Genomic DNA, 24837 nt, shown 5'->3' with positions numbered 1-24837 from the left:
AAAGTTGCTCAAGGACACTAAAGCCATGAGTGATCCACAAAGAGTCCAGACCTCATCCTGTAGAGTAGACCACAATTCCAACTTCACAACATGATTCAAGTGAACAGCGCCCCTGCAGAGCCAGGTCAAAGATGGGCCTATCGATAACGTCGCCTAGAGGCCAAATCCCTCATCACTTGCAAATGGTTAGTAACGCAGTGACGCTATTCCGTTACCATGCACACGCCATCCATTCCAAACACTGTTAGAGATATTTCCAGTTAGCTCAGAGTTGGCTATCAGCTAGTTTCTGGTCGCACTATAACACAGAGGAAGGAACTGAATGCCTTTATCGACAGTCTGTCTACAACTAAGTTTGAAGCTATACAAGTCTGCGGAAGCTGTTTTGTATTTCGAGCTGTTTCGGTAGTGGGCATACCATACGTGATGGTAAGTAGCTTATGACAGCTAGCATACTGTATCTCTGGAGGCAAGTTGTGATGTCAGCTAGCTGAAATGTTGTCAACATACGCCTATAATTGACACATTACACAGATCATTTAAGCTGCAGATGAGGTCGATTGTTACCTTTTTGTGACTAATGCATTTGGTGTGCACAAAATGGTAGGATACTGCCACTGCGAGTGATGATGTTACATTGCCTCCTCCCTTGTAAGCTATCTTGAAACTAGCCAGATTATTTCTAGCAAACAAACACAACAGCCTATTAAAAGCGCTCTCAGCGTTAGGTACATTAAAAGCAATCGGTACACATTATCTCTGGAGTGGCATCAGCCGTGCCACAATTATCTTTAGTGCACGTATCTAGTTAATCTTTTGAAATATTCAATACGTGACGTAAGTGCTCTTGTGCAGCCTGAAAATGCAGCCATGCTGCACGAAGTGCATCAACAAGTGAAGTTGACTCTTCTTTGCAAACACAAACGTTTTGTGAACATACAATTACATACATACATTTGTGAGAGCATAATTCTAGTGGGAACCCGACTTTTCAAACCTTGCAAACATGGTCGAGGAATACAGCCACAACTTTGATGGATTACTGCGTTGACTGTGATTTACTTTGCATATCTGATAATGAGTCTGACAAATGAGAGGCCACGTGAAGTTCATAGGCTTATGAAATAATTATCTCTCAGCCCCGGGTTACATGGTAGCTTTTGCACCGTCCAAAGAACCATAGCGGTTCCACAGGTCCAAACATATTTCATATCGCAGTGCTGTCTTTCTCCACATGGTGGCGCACTAATTCTCTCATTGTTGTGAAGCAGTGCAAGGGCGCTCTCTGCAGGGGCGCACAGCTCTTGCACCCACTGGACTATTTTTTGTGCACATGTATTATGTCTATGAAGAATGTGATGTGAATAAATACGTGTGGTCTTTATGTACTGTGTGTAGGTTATGTGAATAAATATGTGTGGTTTATGCACTGTAGTTCTTGCTTATCTCTGCCAAAAGAATGCAAGTTACTTCATGTGTTATGGTTGCGACATGTACTAATGAGTGTGTGTGTGTGTGTGTGTGTGTGTGTGTGTGTGTGTGTGTGTGTGTGTGTGTGTGTGTGTGTGTGTGTGTGTGTGTGTGTTTGTTTTATCACAGGGGGATTTTGGCTTCAATGAACATCACCAAAATGAAGTGGTCAACTACATGCGCTTTGCCCGTTCTAAGAGGACCCAAAGATTGAAGACCATAGACTCCTGTTTCCAAGACCTAAAAGACAGCAGGTTAGCCACTAGTTAGTTAGATATCCCTGACTTGTACCTGTGCAATTGACAAGTTGTCTGACTCTCTTCTCTGACTCTTGTCTGACTTCTCTTCTCTTCTCTTCTATTTTCTTCTCCTCTCTGCTCGTCTCTTCCCTTCTGCTCTCATCTCATCCCCTCTCATGTTTTCCTTGAATGCCGTACAGTGTTTTAAGTCCTAAATTGAATTCCCTCTCCTCTCCTCTCCTCTCCTCTCCTTTCCTTTCTTGTCCTCTCCTCTCCTCTCCTCTCCTCTCATGTCCAATAAAATTGCTGAATTGAATTGTCTCTATTCTCCTCTCCCTGTCTCCTCTCCTCTCCTTTCCTGTCCTCTCCTCTCCTCTCCTCTCCTCTCCTCTCCTCTCCTCTCCTCTCCTCCTTGAAGGCTGTATAATTACATTTCTCTCTCCCTGTCTCCTCTCCTCTCCCTGTAGGCTGGTGGAGGACACCTTCAAGGTGGACGAGATGTCTGACATGCTTGATATTCTCCTCTCCTCTCCTTTCCTTTCCTGTCCTCTCCTCTCCTCTCCTCTCCTCTCCTCTCCTCTCCTCTCCTCTCCTCTCCTCCTTGAAGGCTGTATAATTACATTTCTCTCTCCCTGTCTCCTCTCCTCTCCCTGTAGGCTGGTGGAGGACACCTTCACAGTGGACAAGGTGTCTGACGTGCTGGATATTCTCCTCTCCTCTCCTCTCCTTTCCTGTCCTCTCCTTTCCTGTCCTCTCCTCTCCTCTCCTCTCCTCTCCTCTCCTCTCCTCTCCTCTCCTTTCCTGTCCTGTCCTCTCCTCTCCCCTCCTCCTTGAAGGGTGTATAATGCCATTTCTCTCTCCCTGTAGGCTGGTGGAGGACACCTTCACGGTGGATGAGGTTTTTGACATGCTGGACTTCTCTCCTCTCCTCTCCTCTCCTCTCCTTTCCTGTCCTCTCCTCTCCTCTCCTCTCCTCTCCTCTCCTTTCCTGTCCTCTCCTCTCCTCTCCTCTCCTCTCCTCTCCTCTCCTCTCCTCTCCTCCTTGAAGGGTGTATAATGACATTTCTCTCTCCCTGTAGGCTGGTGGAGGACACCTTCACGGTGGACGAGGTGTCTGCCATGCTGGACGGGCTGCAGGTGGTGGTGCGGGGCGAGGTGGACACGGAGCTGCTCAACATGGCCCACACCAACGTGCTGCTGCTCCGACAGCTCTTCTCCCAGGCAGAGAAGTACTACCTGCGCCTGCAGTGCGACATCTCAGAGCTGGAGAACAGGTCAGTTGTGGACATGGGCAGAGGGCATCTCGATGGCACTGAATGGGGGGGTTACAGGAGAAGGAGAGAGAGGGCTGGCACACAGGGAGGGCATGCCTTGATGGTTCAGGCCAGAGAAGTACTACCTACTGTAAGCCTGTGTGCCAGTGTGCGACATCTCAGAGCTGGAGAACAGGTCAGTTGGACATGGGCAGAGGACATCTTGACGGCACTGAATGTGTGTGTGTGTGTGTGTGTGGGGGGGGGGGTGGTAGGAGAGAGAGGGAGAGAGAAGAGGGAACTTGCACACAGGGAGGGCATGTCTCGATGGTTCAGGCCAGAGAAGTACTACCTGCACCTGTGTGCCAGTGCGACATCTTAGAGCTGGAGAACAGGGCCTCGTTTCCGAAAGGGCCTTAAGTACTACTTAACGCTACGTGCTACTTAAAGGGGTATGCCACTATTTTGGGGCTTAATACAGTTAAAATCGTTGGCTGGGGTTTATAAAGGTGGTAAAGTGTCTTATTTTTCATATTAAGCGTTGTCTTGCTTTAAGACAAGTTAAAAGAGGGAATATGTCGCTAAGCTAGTGAAAGTCAATGGATCCATGTAGCATTGTAGCTTGCTACACGGATCCATTGACTTTCACTAGCTTAGCGACATATTCCCTCTTTTAACTTGTCTTAAAGCAAGACAACGGCTTACATGAAAAATAAGACACTTTACCACCCTTATAAACCCTGGCCAACGATTTTAACTGTATTAAGCCCCAAAATAGTGGCATACTCCTTTTAAGTTCACACGTAACACCATCTTAGAGCTCACGGAGCGTTTCCCAAAGCCAACTTAGCAAAGAACCATCGCAGGTTGACACGTAACTCTAAGAGCAATCCATGAGTGATCTGGAGTAGTCTTAACGCGCTAAGATTGATCGTAGCGGCATGGCACAGTGGAGACACCCACAGGATATGAAGGGAAAAGAAGAAACCTGCGCATAAGATTGCTGTTTTAAGACGCGAGAGGCATGGCACAGTGGAGACACCCATAGGAAAAGAGGAAACTTGCGCTTGAAGTTGATGTTTTAAGACGGGAGTGTAGCCTAAATATCATGGCAGCACAGTTGACACTGCAACGAAAATAAGAAGGTAACATGAATTGTGGATGTGTAGGCCTATAAAATAAAAGTAATGTGTTTGGAAATATTTTACAGTAAAATAGTTCGACTGTGTTTGATAAACCTGGGCATAATTAAACTGTGATCAATCGTAATTTGTGTGGGTGCTTCATGAACAAGAACAAGGCAAAATGAATAAGGGGCTTCGGCAACCAGAGACAAGAGTGTTGATGTCGGAAGGCCACTTCCGAAACTTTATTTATTTTATATTTTTTGAAGAAAAATGGTCAGCGAGTTGTTGCACCCTCTTTCATTTTCAAGTAGCCTAAGAAAGGGAAGGCGACGCCGAAAATACATGATAGTTGTAGGCGAAGGGTAAGCTATGACAAAAAATAAAAAGGCAGCGATGGGGATTCGTGTAGATTTTTGTTTTAATAACAGCAGACTGCCGGGCAAAAATGTCCTCACAGTTGTGAAAGTCTTGAGCGCGCGGTACTTTGCGCACCGCTCACCACATGTGCCAAGCTCCTCTCCCTATTCCGACTCTAGTAGGCTAAGCAATAACAAAAAGACAGCGAGGGGATGTGTCAATTTTGATGGACATTGTTTTTCATAACAGTATGCTGAGGTGCTCCCGACAGTTGTCAAGCCTTGAACGCCTTGAGGTTGTAACTTTGTGCATCCCAATTTGGAACTCCAACTAGGCCTAGGCCTACTTGTCTTCTTAAATATTAAGCTGCAGTAGCCAAGTGCACGCGCTTTATCTGGGTCTTAACGGCGTAGCTCATTATTACCGTCAGTTGGGAGTTTTGCATGATTTCATTGTGTGTGTGCATTTTATTTCATTTGCCAACAATAACTCCTGTCGATAGTTGCAAACTGCTACAAATGTAGTCCCACCCTTATAGAAAACAACTTTTGATACTGATACACGCCTTACATTTTGTGAATGGTTTAGCAGCAGATGACGGCGCAGTTCACTCCGAGTACACTTCAGCACCACATATGTGGACAGCGATCCTTAAGAGCGACGCTACGAATGATCTTAGAGGCTGTGCACGCGCGTTCATGTACGAGTGTCTTTGGGAAACAGTCGTAGGAAATCTAAGAACATTCGTAGGATCACTGGTTAACGACACACGTAAGGCTAAGAACCATCGTTATCGGGAAACGAGGCCCAGGTCAGTTGGACATGGGCAGAGGGCACCTTGTTGCCACCTAATGGAGGGGGTGCAGGAAAAAGAGAGAGGGCTGGCCCTACTGTGGCTCTAACGGCAGGGCACTGGGCTGTTATGCCGGCAACACGGGTTTCGTTTCTGGCCCGGGTCATTTTCCGATCCTGCCATATCTCTCTCTCCTATTCATTTCCTGTCACCATCTTCACTGTGCTATCCTAATAATAAAAGTGAAAAGCCACCAAAACATTTTTTTTAAAGAGACGGCTCGCACACAGATAACCAACAGGCCAGTCACACAGGGAAGGCATTTCTTGATGGTTCAGGCAGAGAAGTAGTACTACATAAACCTGTGTGCCAGTGCGACATCTCAATACTGGAGAACAGATCAGTTACATACAGGGAGGAGGTAACACATCTCAATGGAACTGGAGGGAGAGGGCACAGAGCTGCAGAACAGGTCAGTTGAACACGGGTAGAGGACATCTTCACAGCACTGGAGGGAAGGGTAGCGTCGCGCACCATCCTACGTACTTAGTTCTGCCAAGAGACTTGGCTCCGCACTACGTCTGGTAACTGTTTTCTGTGGAGCAATGTTGAGCGGTAGGATCCAGGCATTAAATATGGTTAAACCACCCTGACGAGTGCTACTACTAAACATCACTGACTCGGGTACAGGCACTTAATCGCACTATAATATAGCTACATACAGTGAGGAGAATAAGTATTTGATCCCTTGCTGATTTTGTTGGTTTGCCCACTAATAAAGACTTGAGCACTCTATAATGTTAATGATAAAATGTATTCTAATATGTAGAGACAGAATATCAAAAAGAAAATCCAGAAAATAACTTTCAAGAATATATTTTAATTGATTTGTATTCCATTGAGGGAAATAAGTATTTGAACCCTCTAGCCGAAGGAGACAAAGAACTTGGTGGCAAAGCCCTTCTTTTCTAGTACAGAGGTCAGATGTTTCTTTCAGTTAATGACAATGTTTGTGGATATATTAGAAAGGATTTTTGTCCACTTTCCTTTGCAGATCATATCTAAATCATTTAAATTGTATGACTCTAGCTTCTGTTCCCTCCACAGGATTATTATAGGGTTAATGTTTGGAAACTGTCTAGGCCACTTCATGACCTTAATGTGCTTCTGCTTGAGCAACTCCTTTGTTGCTTGGGCTGTATGTTATGGATTATTATCATATTGCGAGGCCAATCCATGACCCACCTTCAGTCTAGTGGTGGTGGGAAAGACATTGGCATGCAGCATTGTACGTGTACATGTCTCCCTCCATCCATTTCTTGACGATGTGAAGTTGTCCTGTGTCTTGGCCAGACAAACAACCTCAAAACATAATGTTAACACTTTCATGTATGATGTTGGATAAGGTGTTGTTTTTGGGATCATAGGCAGCATTTCTCTTCCTCAAACACATAGAGTTTTGTTAATGCCAAACAGTTTGATTTTGGTGTCATCTGATTCCAGCACCTCACAATCATATCCTAATCCAGTTTGATGTTCATTGGCAAACCTCAGGTGAGCCTGAACAGGTTCCTTCTGAAGCAGGGGTACCATACATGCACTGCAGGATTTTAATCCACTGTGGTATTGAGTTGTTTCCAATAGTTTTCTTAGGGATTGAGGTCCCAGCTGTCTTGAGATCATTTCCTAGCTCTTTCTATACAGTTTTAGAGTGCTTTATCTCTGTTTTTCTGGTTATTGAATGCCCACAAGGTCAAATCTTGTATGGAACCACAGACAGGCCTAAGATTGATGATTGATAATCATTTTGTTTGTCCTAAAATTTGGAAGAAATGCACCAACAGTTTGCTCCTTAATATCCAGGAGCCCATTTCAGCCTTCTTGAGTTCTAAAATCTTGTCCCTGACATCCTTTGACAGCTTTTTGGTCTGTCCCATGTTGGCGAGTTTAGTTTGATTGATTGACTGATACTATGGACTGATTCTGCAGATTCAATGTGTCTTTTATGCAGGTTACTATTAACAGTTTTGTTCAATTCAGATAACAAGTTGATTGGAAGTGCCGTTTGATCTGAGGGATCAGCACTCTTAATGGTTGGCAGGGGATCAAATACTTATTTCCCTCAATTAAATATAAATCAATTAATATATATTCTATAGAGTTAATTTCTGGACTTTCTTTTTGATATTCTGTTTCTCCATATTAGAATACATTTTATCATTAACATTAAAGACTGATCATGTCTTTATTAGTGGGCAAACCAACAAAATCAGCAAGTGATCAAATACTTATTCTCCTCACTGTAGTTCTGGATTAGACCAGTGTGGAGGGCAGCATTTCGCCTCATGGTGAACAGTCTGCTGAAATTGAGAGTTCTCTCTTCTTTTAAAAATGAACAATATTTTTTATATTAAACTTATTTATTGTCATTCAAAATCCATGTGAAAAAAGTACTTTTCACTGTTTACAAGTCAGATATTTAAATGCGATTAAAATGTGATTAATTCGATTAATTAATTTCAAAGCCTATAGATTAATTCGATTAGAAATTTTAATCGAGTCCCAGCCCTAATATATATAATATATATACTGTGTATATATACTGTGTATATATACCGGTATATGAGACAGGAACTGAGCAGGAAGAGAAAGACTAGCCTGGCTCTCGCGAGACCCCTAGTGCTTCGTGCATCTTCGTTACACTTCGGATGACAATCCATATGCGTGAGAGCCAGGTTAGAGAAAGACAGGGTAGGATCGCCAAATGACCCGGGGTCCCGGCGTAGTAGCCCAGTGCCCTACCGTTAAGTCTTAGGCCACGGCAGGGCCTGGAATCGGGGCTGTCTTTCTTGATTCTTTTTATTAGGCGGAGCGGAGGGGTACACAGGGACACAATTTTGGTGGTACTGAGGCGGGCACAGTGGGTGCCTTGACAACACTTGTCGATAGGGTAGGGGATTTCTGGATAGCGCTGGAGTAAGGAGCCTGAGGGGGATATCTGAATAGAACTAAGGGGAGAGAAGGAGGGCAGGAATATCCCGACTAGGGTGGTGGATGTAGTAATGGGGACGCAAGGGTCAGCCACACAAGGGTGTCTTGAAGACATTGGGGAGGGGATTTCCTCCTGGGTCAATCAAGGAATGGCATGTCCTATTGTCAACAACAGTATGAACAATGTTGCTGTTTGATAAAAAATACCAACGTGCTTTAGGCTGAGAACGTGCTTTAGAAAAGAGAAAATCTTAAATTCCTTTTATTGTACAGGTACTTTAACCTTAGTTATGATTTGCATTTCTTGTTTTTCACTTGGTGTAGGCACCGTCGCCGACACAGCACAGTCTGTTCATTACAGCTGAATGTAAAAATCACTATAAAGAAGCATAGCTTCACTTCACATAGAGCGTGACTGACAGCCGAGTACTTCCTGGTTTTGTTTCTTGGTCGAAGGCAGTGACTGTCTCTCTTTCTCTCCTCTCGTCACAAGTGGTGAAACCTCAGGTGAAAAGGTCACCGCGTGGCCACCTCTTGCACACAGACTGCACAGACACCTGCTTGCTTGTTTGCTGCCGTGCGACTGTGACAACGACAGCGCTTGTGCCACCCACTCCTTTCTCTGCTTGTGGTTCAAGCAAGCGAGGGCTAATAGAACTAAAAGCACCCCTGCAGTACAGGCAACCCCTGCTTGGTAGGATTCAGATGTAGCACATGGTTTTGGTTCCTCCAATGGCTATTTGTTATGAGAGGGGGAGGCCTTACTTTTGTATCTTAATCAAATTGACTCGCATTTTCCAAGCCATGCACGTTGTGTTTATCTGCCTTGCATTGTCAGACAACATAGGCACAGTGCTTCGGTTTCTCTTTTTTTATCAAGAGTACATTTGCAGACGGTAGTGGGACAGTAAAACTCCTGCTGTAACTTCTAATTACAGAAAGAGAAAGGAAAAAAAAACGTTAAGGGAAAGGCAACAGTTTATACTATCTGTGCTTCTTATTTATCTTGCTTTGAATGGCCATGCAGAGGAGCGTTCTTTGTTGTACTGTCGCTTTTAGTGACTATGAGCATGAGCAACCATGACATGAGCAACCATTCTCCAACTCCATCCTGCCTTGCAGAGAACTAGAGTGGAACTAGAGTGAAACTGCTACATTTTTGGCTCAGAGGCAATACCTGATGTATTTGTTCCACTCCTATACTCTCTTTCCATTTAGCTTTGGCTCATACTGCGCGCGCACACACACACACACACACACACACACACACACACACACACACACACACACACACACACACACACACACACACACACACACAAACACAGAAAAAGTACTCCTCCAGCTGTCTGGATGGATCCAAACACGTTAACTGGGTGTGGGAGCATTCCAGCGTAGAGAGCGGCAGGAGCTGGGGCTGTATTATAAGTGGCCAAACCCATGGAGAATACGTAGTCTCACTGTACAACTAGAAATGCACTCAGAGAGTGCAGCACTCCGCCAAGCTGTTGGATGGAACATTTGACTATGTTACGCCCTCAAGTCTTTCTGCCTTGTTTTTGTGGAGTTAGAAACAGGAATGTACTCACTTGTTACTTTTGTCATTTTCAACAACTCCACAAAATTTCATTAAAATCCGTGCATAACTTTTTGAGTTATCCTGCTGACAGACAAACGAACCTACGTGACCGAAAACATAACCTCCTTGATGGAGGAGATGAAGAGCAACACAAGAAACTGAGACCTTTAGTTGCAAAGGTTTTGCAATATAGGCCTACAAGAGATCTAGTCTACTCAGATGATGCACTCAGTTAGCACTCTAATAGCCAGTGTTGCAGTGCAGTTGGAAAAGAATGTCCAAAAAAATGATGTTCTTGTAGGAGCTTGTAAAAGCACCTCACTTGTACCCATTTTACAAAATGATGCTCAAATATTGTCATCTGAGCTGATTTATTTTATATTTAAAGGGACACTGTGCAGGATTTTTTCTTTTATTTTTATTTTATTTATCTTATTTCCAGAATCCATGCTACCCATTCACTAATGTTACCTTTTTCATGAATATTTACCGCCACCATCAAATTCAAAGTGTTCATTATGACTGGAAAAATTGCACTTTTCATACATGAAAAGCGGGATCTTCTCCATGGTCCGCCATTTTGAATTTCCAGAAATTGCCATTTTTAGCTGTAAAACTGACTGTACTTGGTCCATACTAGAAAATATTAGTTTATTACTTTGTAAACTTTCATGAAAAGATCAAATTTGGCAATCGGCAACCCAGTTTCAATGAGCAGCATAGTTGCAGTACCTTTTTTGACCATTTCATGCACAGTGTCCCTTTAAGAATAAAGAAGGGCAAAGGTCATATTACTTTCTCACGACTAGCATAAGCACAAGGCCTCACTGCATCAACCGCTAACTGATTTTTTGCCCTGAACCTTATTTAACCCCCCCCCCCCCCCCCACCTTGAGAGGAGGTAATGATGGGAACGAAGAAGAAGAAACGACTACAAAAAAACCGAGGCAGTTTAAAGAAAGTAATGTCAAAAGCAGAAGATCAAAACCAAAGAATAGCGGGCAGGCAACGGCTTCTGGTTCCAGCCCAACAACAGCTGATGTGGCTGCAGCTGCGCCTCGTTGTCACCTTCATCTGTAGATAAGCAAGGTGTGTGTGTGTGTGTGTGTGTGTGTGTGTGTGTGTGTGTGTGTGTGTGTGTGTGTGTGTGTGTGTGTGTGTGTGTGTGTGTGTGTGTGTGTGTGTGTGTGTGTGTGTGTGGGTGAGAGAGAGAGAGAGTGTGCGTATCTGTGTGTTCGCATCTGTGTGCATGTGCGTATTGTGTGTGTTAGGGGGTGGTCTCACACACACATACACACACACACACACTTACACACACAGTCACACACGTAACTCTTTTCCCAACACAGGGAGGTGTTTTGGTCGGCCAGGCTTTGATGAGGCAGGGAAAACGCCCTGAACGTAGTAGGGGATCACTCATGCGGCCTTCGTTAACCACAAAAAAAAAACACTTGCATGAGCACACAGAGAAGAAACACACACGCATTTGTCATAATTCAAACATACACCTGCAAACATACACCTACACGGTTACTGACGGGCGCTCATTGTTGTTTTTGTTTACCACAGAGTATGTGTGAATGTACTTGTCAAACTGCTTCCACCTAGGAAACGGTGAGGGAGGTGTAATATTTTTCTCACGAGAAGCGGCGTAACGGCTATCTTGAAGCACTCCTCCTCAGGCACCCCCTCACAACCACTACCCCGACCCCACTCCCCAACCCCTAACCTCAGTCCCAATCCCTCCCCTCGTCTTCGATTGAAGATTCTTCCCTTTGCCTTTTCCCTTATGAGAAGTGTAGTAGCTGCTATGTTGGAGCCAAACAGCACACGGGCACCACCACACGACCACGACCATGACCACGACACCCCACTCACCACTCCCCCAGCCCCAGCTCCAAACCCCAACCTCACTCCCACTCCCCGGCTTCCCTCCCTTCCCCCTAACCACCAGCCCCAACTTCAAGAATATGCTGTCCTCCAGGCTTAGTTGGATGCACCTGCTGCAGAATGAGTGATTGCGCTTGCTTGCCCTGTCTATCTGCCTGTCTCTCTTTCTGCCTGGTCGGCACAGAAAAGGCTTAGAGCTACACTTGCATAACTCTCTTAAAAAACATCATATCCAACATGATCATTTTGTTCCCTGTAGTTGTTCCTCTGCTTTCCCTAACAGCTGCATATTGCAGAAGAACACCAAATGCAGATATCAGAAAGATACATTTTTTGCAATTAAGGATCGGTCTGACTGTGACTGAAATGGTTGAACATTTCACTTGGGTAGCACATTTTGTTTGGGGTTTTTTCATTTATCATGAAGCAGAAGTATATTATTGCACCAGCACAAAGGTGTGCTACTTCCTTTCGACTGCTTTTCAGTTTTCAGTTCGACTGTTTTAAGTCCTAAAATCTGTAAACTTGAACTAGAAGTAAACTGACACTATCCTGTATCGCAGGGGTGGGCAATTATTTTGGCCTGAGGGCCACATTGGGTGTAGAATATGGATCGTAGGGCCAGATGTCGCAGGCAACATGCCTGTGCCAATAATGAGAAATACGGTACTGTGATGTATACTGACATAACTGTTGGCTATTTCAAACCTGCACTCTGGAAATTTAGGTGTGACCTCAGACCTTGATTAATCTCACACCTGCAACACCCTTTCCTTTTTTAAGAATTTTAGGTGTGAGTATGGTACTTTGGATTTTTTATTTACACTTTTGCACATATCACACAAACAAAGTGGCCACCACCAAAAAAAAAACCTATCATTAATTCCCACCCACTTCACATAGAGGTCTAGCCAAGGAGGTCTACATAAGTCTAACCAATTTGTTTAACTGAATTTTACTGTGTCTCTGTACAGTGCCATGAGAAAGTTTGGGCACCCTTTTGGAAAATCATTACATCGGTTTATTTCTCGTTGAGCTTTTAAAGTAGCAGCAACTTCCTTTTAACATATGTTAGACTGTAGGGAAAGAGAAACATTTCAGCAGTGGAATAATTTGAATAGGTGTTATAGAAAGAATTGTATGTGGATTTAAACAAAAATATGCGTCTGCATAAATATGGGCACCCAAAAGAAGGTATACCATTAATATGAAGTAGAGCTCACCTTTGCTGATCTAATGGCCTTTGGATACTTGCTATACAAGAAGACAAGTTCCAACTGCCTGGTGCTACTGAAAAGTTGCCAATTATTCTATCCAGAACCCCTCTAATTCAGGTTACTCATCTGTCAGTCAGGTTACTCATCTGTCTTCTTTAGACATCCTGGTTCAAATAAATGCATTCTTTTTCAATTATGGTGATATCTCAAGATTGGTATGACTATTTCAAGACAATGTACTTGTTGTTTTGCATTAACTTAACTCATTGTTAACTCTGCCCAGCTCTAATTTTGTGACTGACACTTGAACATTCTTTTGAAAAATATGCTATTTGAAAATAATTAGTGAGTCCCTTAACTGTAATAAGTTTTAAACTGTGTATACTATCCATGCAGACCTATAGTAAGGTGTATTTTAGACCAGAGGTCATATCATTTATGGGTGCATTTTTTTGCCATGTCCACCTCCCATTGTTAAGGTCAAATAACTCTAGCTCAGTCTCATCTGACCACACTATGATTTCCCAAAATGCTTTTAGCTTGTCCAGATAAGCTTTCTGCATAAGTTTAACAACTTATTTCTGATGGATACACAGGAAAGACTTTTTATTCGTCACCCATCCAATGAGCTTTTGCCTTGTGAAAAGTATACGTGGAAGGACCCATGTCTAAGTCTGCACTATCAGCAGCTATGGTCTTGTAATTCTATGGAGGTTTTCTGTAGTGTGCCTGTTACCATTCTTACCATCCTTTAGCCATGCCCCTATTACTATTGCCCCTACTACTATTTTTCAACAAACTACAGTTTGTTCAGAGCCCACCATATTCCACTCTCCAAGACAGAACTTAGGACAAGCCTCGTCTGCTATTTTGTATGATAAATAACATTTTAATGACCAATCATGTCTGTCTTGGTGACTGAAGGGATTCCAAAGTCATTAAAACCAGTTTGTGCTGCGAAGGTGAGCAAAAGAGAAATGGAGTTTCACTATTTATTGACATTTTAAACAACGGCTCCATGGGGGCCGCCATTATCACCCGACTTCGATTTGTTGAGGTGGGAGTAGTGCGAGTCACCCCGACTTCGCTAGTTAGAGCTCCCACTTCGACTGGTGTTCCAGAGCATTTTTCGTAGTAAAATTACAATTATTGGATAAGTGCGATCTCCTACTAGGATGATATTGGACTGGCATGCACCATAAGGACCATGTTGTAGACCTGACATCCAGCTGCTTTAGGTGCTCTGTGTTTATACTTTCTTCAATAGACTTACTATAGACTTTTTAACTATTGAAGAAGGTACTTTGGATTTAAAAGGCTTTGTGTGCCAGATGAAATGGCTCAGTGGGCCGCATGTGGTCCCGCCGGGGCATGAGTTTGCCCACCCCTGCTGTATCGTGCTTGTCCCCCATACACCTACATCCTTTATTGCGTAATTGGCATTAGCCCCGTTTTAATCCCCACGCCACGTTGTACATTTCTCATCCTTTTCTTCCATCTCTGTGTTCACAGGGAGCTACTAGAGCAAGTGGCAGAGTTTGAGAAGGCTGATTTTAAGTCCGGCAGTAAGGTGAGTCCCTGACTTAACCCCTTAGCACAGAGCGTACTGTATGTTGTAACCTTACTGTCACCAAAATTGTAATTGCTATGTCTTAATCTGTTCATTAAGGCTCTCAGTAATGTCATAGCAGTGTTGTTATGAATTAATACATGTAATGAATAGACCCGCCTGCGACCCCATCTGCACTAAGAGTTCCATGATGAGAGAGCCCATGCTACACGGTACATAGCAATACAGGCCTGGTGGTGCATCCTACATGTGAGAAAGTGCCTGGGGAAAACCCGATGCAATAGTTGAATTGAAATGTTACCTTTGTTAAGTGAAATAATCCTTTCTTGGAGCCTTGCCCTTTACCCAGACGGCTGTGCTGACCTAGCCTGGGCGAATAGCCGACTGTTGACTCCGTCAATCAGTCTGGCAAAAGCCATGAGGAATCTGTCTCCGCGGACGATCGGAGATGATCTGATCTTACTCTTATCATTTAAATTAATTCAAGTTCCAAACTCAAATTAAAACCCATATTGTGTTTTATTAGCTTGCCTGTTACTTAATAGCGTCGCAAAAGCATACAAATAACAAAACGAAAGTGTGAATATAGTTACCTTAACCAATCAGTAAAGGAGCTCGCGGGTGAGTTCTACGTCACCACTCTCAACTGTTTGCTGATTGGCTAAACACTGAGAGAACCGAGCTCGAGGCTTTTGCCAGATGATGTGCGGAGACCAAAATCTTTGGGTGGAATACATGGATGGCGTCGCCAGGCTAGTGCTGACCACTTTCTCACATTGTCTATCACAATTGCCTGGGTTATTTTCACTGTGGATGTGCGCAACGTTCACTTTCAAATGTGCAGTCATCGAAAACACACCACATACTCTATCCACCCATACACAGTATGAAACTGAAGGAAAGCATAGCGAATATGTTGCTGTGAGAACATTGCATGACACCTACACTGGTGTGATGTATGTGTTGAAGCATACTTCACAACTTGTCTGGTGGTGTTCCTGTTGTCACGCAAGCAAGTATGAAGTACAGTGCATCCGGAAAGTATTCACAGCGCTTCACTCTTTCCACATTCTATTACGTTACAGCCTTATTCCAAATTGTATTAAATTAATCTCTGTCCTCAAAATGTAACATAAATACCCCATTATGACCATGTGAAAAAAGAGCTCTTGAGAGTTTTTGAAAATTTATTAAAATTAAAAAACTAAGAAATCATATTTACATAAGTATTCACAGCCTTTGCTTAATACTTTGTAGGACCACCTTTGGCAGCAACTACATTCACTTTTTCATTTCAACATGAAAAGGGATTAAAAGGGAGGTCATTGGTGTGTGTTTCAACCTTTCGTTACATTGAAATTTTACATTTTGAGTCTGCACCTGGCTAAAATAGATAGGTGTGAGTTTTGAATGAAATCCTATGGAGAGTGTCATAATCTGCTTCTGTAGTCACAGTGCATGATGATGTCAGATTATGCACTTCTTTTTTTTTTTTAAACTCACTCACCACCACACATGCTTGACGCCATTTAAAGAGAATTTAATTGCAATTGAGATTTAATGCAATTTGGAATAAGGCCGTAGTGTAATAAAATGTGGAAAAAGTGAAGCGCTGTGAATACTTTCCGGATGCACTGTACTCAATAGGTACCTGGGAAAGAAACCAAATGAGTTGCATGTTTGTTATGTGGGCAGTTGCTCTCCATTGCCTGGTGTTATTGAAACTGAAATCTATTCCATTTTGTGTGTGTGTGTGTGTGTGTGTGTGTGTGTGTGTGTGTGTGTGTGTGTGTGTGTGTGTGTGTGTGTGTGTGTGTGTGTGTGTGTGTGTGTGTGTGTGTGTGTGTGTGTGTGTGTGTGTGTGTGTGAGAGAGAGAGAGAGAGAGAGAGCGAGAGAGAGAGAGCGAGAGAGAGCGAGCCAGAGAGAGCTAGAGAGACAGATGTATGTTAGTGTAAAAGAAAGTTGTACTAATCTAAAGTGTTAAAAAGTGACCACAGGCCCTGCCTCAAGCGGTAGGGCACTGCACTGCGACACCGGCGACCCAGGTTCGATTCTGGCCCGGCACGGGTCCTCATCCAACCCTTCCTCTTCTCTCTCTCCCCATTCACTTCCTGTCAATCACTTAAGTGTCCTGTGACTGTCACAAATAAAGGCAAAGCGCCCAAAAACAGAATCTTATAAAAAGTGAGCATAAACCCCCTCTCTCTCTCTGTCATTGTTAGACAAACCAGGAGGTCAGCAGACCAAAGTTGGCCCCACTGAATGAGGGAGGAGTGTCAGAACTTCTGAACAAGGTACTGATGGCTGTTGTACAACTACATTGTTCCTACTTGTTTTTGTCTAGGATTGTAAAAGTTCATACAAGTTGGAGCAGGCTTCACCCAACAAGTTTTTCCTCTTTTAAGAGTGCCGACCAAAATATTGTAAAACTGAAAAATGAGAAAAGGTCGCACCATGCATAGGTTTCTTTATCCTCAGTGACGAAGGCAGAACGCCGAAACGCATCTGTGTAATAATAAAGAAACCTATGCATGGTGCGACATTTTCTCATTTTTCAGTTTTTGTGTCTAGGATAACACAGGCAACTGCAATATAATGCAACGCTCGGCCGCCAAAAGTTATATTCTGCAAGAATCTGCAATGATGCTTTTTTTTCTTCTCTTCACTACTCTTCCAGGAAATCGGAAGGCTCCAGGAAGAGAATGAGAAGCTGAAATCCAGATTACGGACCCTTGAGTCCCAGGTAGGCAGGACGCGTAACGTTCACCCTCGTCTTTGTCTGGTAAAGGTCACGCAAGAAAGGCACTTTGGTTGTGCTTGTCCGGAGACTGACGGAGGAAAGGCCTGACTGAAGTCCAAGCAACACGGCTTTGGTCTGACTCTTCAGACATCTACTCGAACGACACTACCTTAAATGATGCAACAGAAGGAAATTGATAAGTTGATGGATGGATGGATGGATGGATGGATGGATGGATGGATGGATGGATGGATGGATGGATGGATGGATGGATGCATAGATCAGGGACAAAAGACAACGCAGTAAAAAAATGTATTGATCTACAAGCATCAAAACGTGTAGCTTGACCGTTGGCCTTTATCCTGATCTGAGGCGCTGCTGGATTCTGTGTGGCTACCTGAACGCTGTGGCGGTGGATCACTCTGTTTGTTTTTGACAGGCCATGAGTGCGCTGGACGAGCGCTCCAAGGCGGAGAGAGCCTTGAAAGACCTGCAGGTGGTCCAGGGGGAACAACAGGTAAAGATGCGGCTTTTTAAAACCTCTAACAGAAATATGCTGTGTGTCTGTCTGTGTTCGACATAAACGGATATATAGATGTCAGTCACCCACCCAGCATGCACCTGAATGGTGTCTGTTGTCCATAGTTGAGAATAGATTTTTTCCTTGCAACTCTATTGCTACATCTCCATTGGGGAAGATGTGACCTGATTGGTGGAATCCCTTATACTACCAGTGGGAAGAATCATAATGTGTGGTTTTGTTTCCCTACACCACGGCTTCCCAACCTTTTCCAGCTTTTGGGCCCATTTGAATTGTTCACAACTCAGCTATTGGCCCACCTCTGACCAAATCTACAATAAAACTCATAGAAAACAAATCAACAGCAACAAACACGCACACATTTTTTATTATTATTTTGAGGAGGAGATACGTAGAGGAGATTTCAAGGCCCACTTGGAACACCTTCAGGGCCCACAGTTTGAGAATCACTGCCCTACACAGTCGTCCATGATTAAAATGCCTTTGAGCAAGGCCCCCAGCTGCACATTGCTCCAGGGACTGTAACCAATACCCTATAATAACGGTATTTTATTAATGATTGCATAATGTCATAATGTAATGTATTGACTTTTCATTTCAAGGATGACCGGAGTTTGTTTTGGCTGAAGTTTGGTACCAAATAACAGTCACTCAGACTCACAGTAGTGTCACACAAGTGACTCACGACTCAAAGTAGTGTCATCTAGGAACCTTGTTTTGCAGCCCCATGCTGTTTACAAACACAGCAGTAGTACAAACAGAAAAACAATGTGGTTGTGGCTGTAAACAAACAGGAAGTGTTGTAGTAGTATGTTTGTCCTCATCTGCAAACCACTATCACACGCTACTATCACCAGCACTCCTCCTCCCCCCAAACCACTCGCAACACACTACACCACCCCCACCGGTCACTCCTCCCTACCACTGAAGAACTTGCAACACCCCCAGCCCTAGTAAGTGAAGAATTCTTGCACACCTCCTTGGTCAGGTGCGTAGGAGTGGAACCCCTGGGTCACCAACGTTAAAGCAAAGAAAGCTCCCGCACACTGTTCACATTTGCATGGTTTACTGCGACGTTTCGGTCTACTGACCTTTGTGCACAGTGTGCGGGAGCTTTCTTTGCTTTAACACCCCCAGCCCTGTCACCTTCCTCCCCTGTCACCGGACTACTTGCAAACCCCCTCACTCCAGCCACCCTGCCTCCCCCACCCACCGAAACTACTGTCAAGCCCCTGCATCCTCCCTGTCATCCACTGTCCTGCTCTACCCTGAAACACTTGCAAACCACCACCACCCCTCGTCATCCCCCCTCCCTCTCCAACTGAACAACTCTCAAACGCCCCCACCCGTCACCCTCCCTCACATCCGCCGTCCTCTTCTGCTGTGAAGCACATGCAAATTCCCCTCCCCTCCACCCTCCCTGTCACCTGTTACCTGTTTTGCTCTACTCCGAAACTCTTGCAAGACCCCCCCCTCCGCCCACCTGTCATCCCCGATCCACTTCCACTGAATCACCTTCAAACTTCCCCACCCCCACCCCCCCTGTCATCGCCCTCTACCCTACACGTACACCCCCCCCACACACACACACACACAAATCCTTGCTGTCACCTGTTAGCCTGTTTCGCTTTACACACCCCCCCCCCCCACCTGCAGACACTATCCGCCCCGCCCCACCACGCCCCCCCCCCCCCAACCCCCATCCCATCCGACCCTCCTGTTTCCTGTTTCCTGTCTTTATTTAGTCACCTGTTAACCTGTTTCACTCTACACCCCCCCTACCCGCCCACCCCCATCAGCTTGCGGTGCAGTCACAGGAAATCAGTAGCCTGGAGGACACGGTGGCCTCGCTGCAGGCCGAGTTTCAGAAGTCTCTGAGCGCCAAGGAGGCCTCTCAACGCGACCTCCATGAGAACCTGGTCTCAGCCAAGCACGACCTGCTCAGAGTACAGGAGCAGCTCTCTCTGGCCGAGAAGGTGAACACACACACACACACACACACACACACACACACACACACACACACACACACACACACACACATAGCGAGACCTCAAGGAGAACCTGATCTCAGCCCAATATAACCTGCGAAGAGTGCAGAAAAGGCTCTCTCTGGCCGAGAAGGTGAATAAACTCACACGGTCGTACGTGCAGGCTCATACACACACACACAACAAGCAAACACACACACACACACACACACACACACACACACACACAAAACATACAAACAGGCATTCTCTCACACATGGTCTACAAACTCTCACTCTTTCACACAAACACATGTTAATCAGCAATATCTGTAAAACCACATGCCATGAACTGATCTGATAAGTGGTGAGAATTAGAGCGAGAAGCAGCTTCCCACAAGGCTGTTTTTTCCCGTAAGCTGGCAACACAAATAGTTCTGTATGTTGGTTTTACTGTAGATTGATGTGCAACTGCATACGCAGACTTACTGCATGTTCCCCATCAGAAGAGGGGTCACTTCTGGTCCCCACTAACCTAACCTAATCTGACCCTACTAATCTGGCTTCTGTGTGTGGGTTTAACTTTTAATATGATAGCCCTGAACGTGCACAAGCATTACTTTCCTGGCAATGGTTAACGGCTAGGTATCATTTTGGTCTGGGCACTGCTAATCTGCATTTTTTAGTTTTACTTTAATAGTGGTAAGCAGGAGTGCTCAGCAAGGATACTAGTGAAAGTTTGTGTGTGTGTGTGGGCGTGGGCGTGGGCATGGGCGTGCTTGTGTTTGTGTGCACATGTGTGTGTGTGCGTGTGCATGTGTGTGCTCTTGAATACTTGTGCTTGCTCGCGTGTTTGACATGTATTTCTGCATGCGCATGCATGTGATTTTTTTGCTTGCTCAGGAGTTGGACAGGAAGTTCCAGGAAACAGCCGCGTTCCGCAACATGAAAGAGATGCTGTCCAAAAAGAACGACCAAATCAAAGACCTCCGACGACGCCTACAGAAGTGAGTAATGCCAACGGCACCCACCAGAGCCATGATGGTGTTTGATGACCTCAAATAACTGCCAGTTCATCACAAGTTCATCATTTGGTACACTCACACACAGTGTGGTGATAAGGTCATCATTTTGTTTGGGTACACTGGCAGAGTGACATCTTTAGATCACACCGAGTGAGAGTTTGATGATAAGGCATTGTAGGCTACTTCCGCTGGTGATTGATTGAAGCAGGGTGGGTTTTTTTTTTCAACCTTACAGTGATACTGTCCCATTTTTGGAAATAAGCTCATATTACACCTCCCCTTGAGTATTCTCTGAGTATAGCAGTGCAAATTTCACCTCCATGCTAGCAGTCAACATTGAGTCCTATGAGACCAGCTGGCGGCCAGCCAGTGGTTTCAGTGGCTCGTCAGCTTGCAGGAAAAGGCCCTTCTGAAATAGCCTGTCTTCTATCACAACACTTTGTGTCTGGGCAGGCAAACAATCTACAACAAATGAAAATCCTTCATTTCCAACAGCTTGATGCACCCTTTCAGTTAGCAGGAGGTGAGTGAAGAAATGGGTGATCTAATTGATTTAAGATTCAACCAGTGGCATAGAGAGGAATTTCATAAATGCAAGTAAGACACACATTTTGCATTTCCCGTTGAGAAATGTCATAGATGGTTTACCTGGCCAGACAAAAGTCTCAAGGTCTCGAGCAGCCAGGCTACTTCTGAATATGCTTTGCTTCCCTCCGTGCGCCATAACCGTGTTAAGTAAATTTGAAGGCCGGAGCATGTCTTTGTAGTTCTCTATGAAAGACCGTTCTACTCCTAACCGGCCAATGGAGACAAGAACTACCGGTACAATGTATTGCTTTTGTCATGAGCTTTAAAAAAATGCACATCAGTACATTTTCCCCTGACTGTTTTAGCCTCAGTTAAGGCCTAGGTATTTATACCCTGTTGTCTTTACCTGACACTGTCTCGTTTCTGTTTGTGTCCAGGTACGAGACAGATGATTGACTGGGTGCTACCACAGCATCATTGAAGGACACCCAAGAAGGAGCTGACACATCTTCAAGTACTCTCAGCAACGTCTTCTTGTCGGAGCCTTTACTCCAAACAAACTCATTTTTGTCTGTCTTATGACTGGACTTGGGACTTTGACTAGGAGAAACAAAGAGAAGGGCTTGGTATTTGAATGGATGTGCAGTTTACCAGCCCACCCACCCCCCAACCACACACACACACACACACACGAATACACACACACCTCCAATTCCTGAAATATTTTAGCACATCTAAATCTCCCCCCAGCAACTCTGCAGCTTAACTCTTCACGATCCTGCCTATTACGCGAGCAGCTTTTTTTCTGGTGAAAGGACACTATGGAATGCACACTACAGCTCCTACTCCTCACACTACTCAGTACATACTACATACTACACACTACACACTAGACACTGCACACTGTACACTGTACACGGTTACAGTACTGTACAGCACACTACACTATGCACATTCACAACACTATAGTAAAGTGACAACATCAAGGAAGGTGGATCATAACCACATTTTCTCACAAAACTTTGGGTTTTTATGTTTTTTTTTCTGTAGTTGACACTACAGTTACAATTTCAGTAACCTCCTTGCCTCTATGTGACTCTCTGCATTGCTTGTGCACTATTGAACTGTACAGCGCTTTGCAAGCACTATCACGCCACTTGTAGGGGTAGGGGTTGTTATGAGAAAGCTTCTGCCCTCAAACTCTTCTACCCCACCTACTCAAAGACGCCATCACACTCCCAAATCACCACACACACTCACTCACTCACTCTCACACACACACACACACACACACACACACACACACACACACACACACACACACACACACACACACACACACACACACACACACACACACACACGACTGGGGATAGCTTAGCCTCAAGTACCATTTGACATTTTTGGAACATATTTCTTTTACACTCATGTATTGAGACAATCTCTTGTGAGGTTTTTTTCCACTGTCACCTAAAATTTACTCTGCTGTATATTTTCCGATGGCATGCTTATCTGTTACAAAGATTGATCATAGTTTGGCTCTGCTATTTCTGTCAAGCAGTTGGTACTGAACACATTCCGAGTGGTGAAAACAGTTGTTTACATTTCATTGTATATGTTTTATTTTTCAAATCTTGTTCGGTCATTTCAGGCTTTGATTATTTTTGGGGGAACTCATGTTGATCTATTGTCTTCTTGTATTGTATTTCTGCAACGACCTCAACATAAAGCCTATTTTCTTATTGATTATTACATTCATGCAATCATTTGTAACTAAGATTGATTGTTTTATGATGTAGTGAATAATAAAACTCAGCTTCTAGTCGATGGATGATCTCCCCTGTTTCAATTCAAGGCAATGCAGTGCAGTAGATGATATTTCAGATGCATCACAAAGCGAAAGCAGTGATTTTCCACACAGTCACATGTGGCTGACCAAAGCGTGTGGGGGAACAAATTGCACCCTTCATTTTCTTTCCACAAGACCCTAAATTTAGCAGAAGTGATTTGCAGTGATGCAAAACGAGACCTACTGTACCTTCAGTATACTGTAGTGCATGAATAACAACACTCCTGCCTCTTCAGACATTATTACCCATGTATCAAAGTGTGTGTGTGTGTGTGTGTGTGTGTGTAACTGTGTGTGTGTGTAACTGTGTGTGTGTGTGTGTGTGTGTGTGTGTGTGTGTGTGTGTGTGTGTGTGTGTGTGTGTGTGTGTGTGTGTGTGTGTGTGTGTGTGTGTGTGTGTGTACCGGTAAAATGTTCCAGAAGGCCCACTTCGACTGTTGCAGCTCATAGTGGGCTACAGTACTGTACGTAATGGAAATGTTTTCTCCAAACAGTTGGTTGTGAACCCACTCAGACAGATGAGCCATCACCATGACAATCTGTGGAATCAAACTCAAACACTAGAAGTTGCTCCACAGTGCTTGCAGGTAGACTGCAGCTGCAGCATTAAGAAAGTCAGGCCTGCTAAACAAACTCTTTTGTTTCCAAGGAAAGCAAACATGTATCTTGCTTTGCTTTGTTGTGAGATAAAAAAAAAAACAGGTGATTAGTAACCACAAGTTTTTTTGTGTGTTTTTTTTTTTATCATTTCCTGACTGTTGCCGTTATCACAGACTGCTGGATGCGTTTGAGCCTGTGCCTCTGCCATAATGTATGTCGATTGTCATGATGCCTTTTGCAGTGAAACTTTCCATATTCAAAAGGTTACAGCGACAACATCTCTTGTTTAATACACACACTTGTGACATTATAGTAGATTGTAAAGAATTGCACTGGTAGAATCAACATTCTCAGACACAGAATCAGTATATCGCTATAGTACTGAAGAAACAGCATGACCATTCCTGTTCTGAGTTTGAGGATAAGAAAGCTCTGTGCTTCAAATGTGCAGCGATCAGCCCAAAGGCTTTTAAGGCTTGGCTGTGCCTCCTATTGCACAATATCAAGCTATTTTGTGTTATAAAACCGACGTCGAAGCAATTTATGAGTGATTAATAATCGCTTGGAAGAATTTGCACATTAAGTCTGACGACCAGGCTTCACAACCACTTACTAAGTATCCACACAGATATTCACTCTCATTGTTGCTTGTATCGAAGATGATGATTTGCCATAAAGGCGGAAAACATAGCTAGTACCACACCATGTAATGTGGTTGTTTCCGCACCAACTTTACACTTTTTATACTTTGAAAATAAGACTCGATCTGTCCAAATGTACATCTGCTGCACTGTGCTTTTTCAGTGCTACGGGGTGGATGTATAATTTTATGGGACCATAAATAACCCTGATGGATATGCTTGCTTATGTGTCAAAGTTATGCCTCTGGGTATATACATGCTTCAGTAGCAAGCCATTCTTGTTCTCTCCACTCGCTTCTCCACACATCCCCTTCAGCTATGTTTTCCTTACTCTCTCCAACTAATCACACCCCTTCCCCTTGGGGTTATCTTTTCTGAACATATATATACTACCCCCACTTCCAACCAGGGAGTGCTTCTTCTTCTCCCTCTCTCTCTCGTCCTCCCTACACCCCA

At 44.1% G+C, this 24837-nt stretch overlaps 1 protein-coding gene across 1 annotated transcript; it reads left to right on the top strand.

The window, feature by feature from the left end:
* Positions 1-233: 233 nt before the first annotated feature.
* lztfl1 (leucine zipper transcription factor-like 1) lies at positions 234-23118 on the top strand. The gene is made up of 10 exons (XM_063206180.1): positions 234-429; positions 1600-1724; positions 2789-2983; positions 14429-14486; positions 16710-16781; positions 17165-17230; positions 17667-17744; positions 19568-19744; positions 20642-20745; positions 21729-23118. Exons 1-10 carry the CDS (start codon positions 427-429, stop codon positions 21745-21747), a joined length of 897 nt encoding a protein of 298 aa, XP_063062250.1. The 5' UTR covers positions 234-426; the 3' UTR covers positions 21748-23118.
* The last annotated feature ends 1719 nt before the right edge of the window (positions 23119-24837 follow it).

This window comes from Engraulis encrasicolus, chromosome 9, assembly GCF_034702125.1.
Source record: "Engraulis encrasicolus isolate BLACKSEA-1 chromosome 9, IST_EnEncr_1.0, whole genome shotgun sequence".
Classification (NCBI taxonomy): Eukaryota; Metazoa; Chordata; class Actinopteri; order Clupeiformes; family Engraulidae; genus Engraulis; species Engraulis encrasicolus.
The sequence above is the reverse complement of the archived record's forward strand: the minus strand, read 5'-3'. Positions and strand labels throughout refer to the sequence as shown.

What these genes read in the sequence shown, in the direction of transcription:
- lztfl1 (XM_063206180.1), top strand. An exon ending in ATCTCAGAGCTGGAGAACAG is followed by an intron (nt 2,984 to 14,428) that starts GTCAGTTGTGGA and finishes CTGTGTTCACAG; the next exon opens with GGAGCTACTAGAGCAAGTGG. An exon ending in TACGGACCCTTGAGTCCCAG is followed by an intron (nt 17,231 to 17,666) that starts GTAGGCAGGACG and finishes TGTTTTTGACAG; the next exon opens with GCCATGAGTGCGCTGGACGA.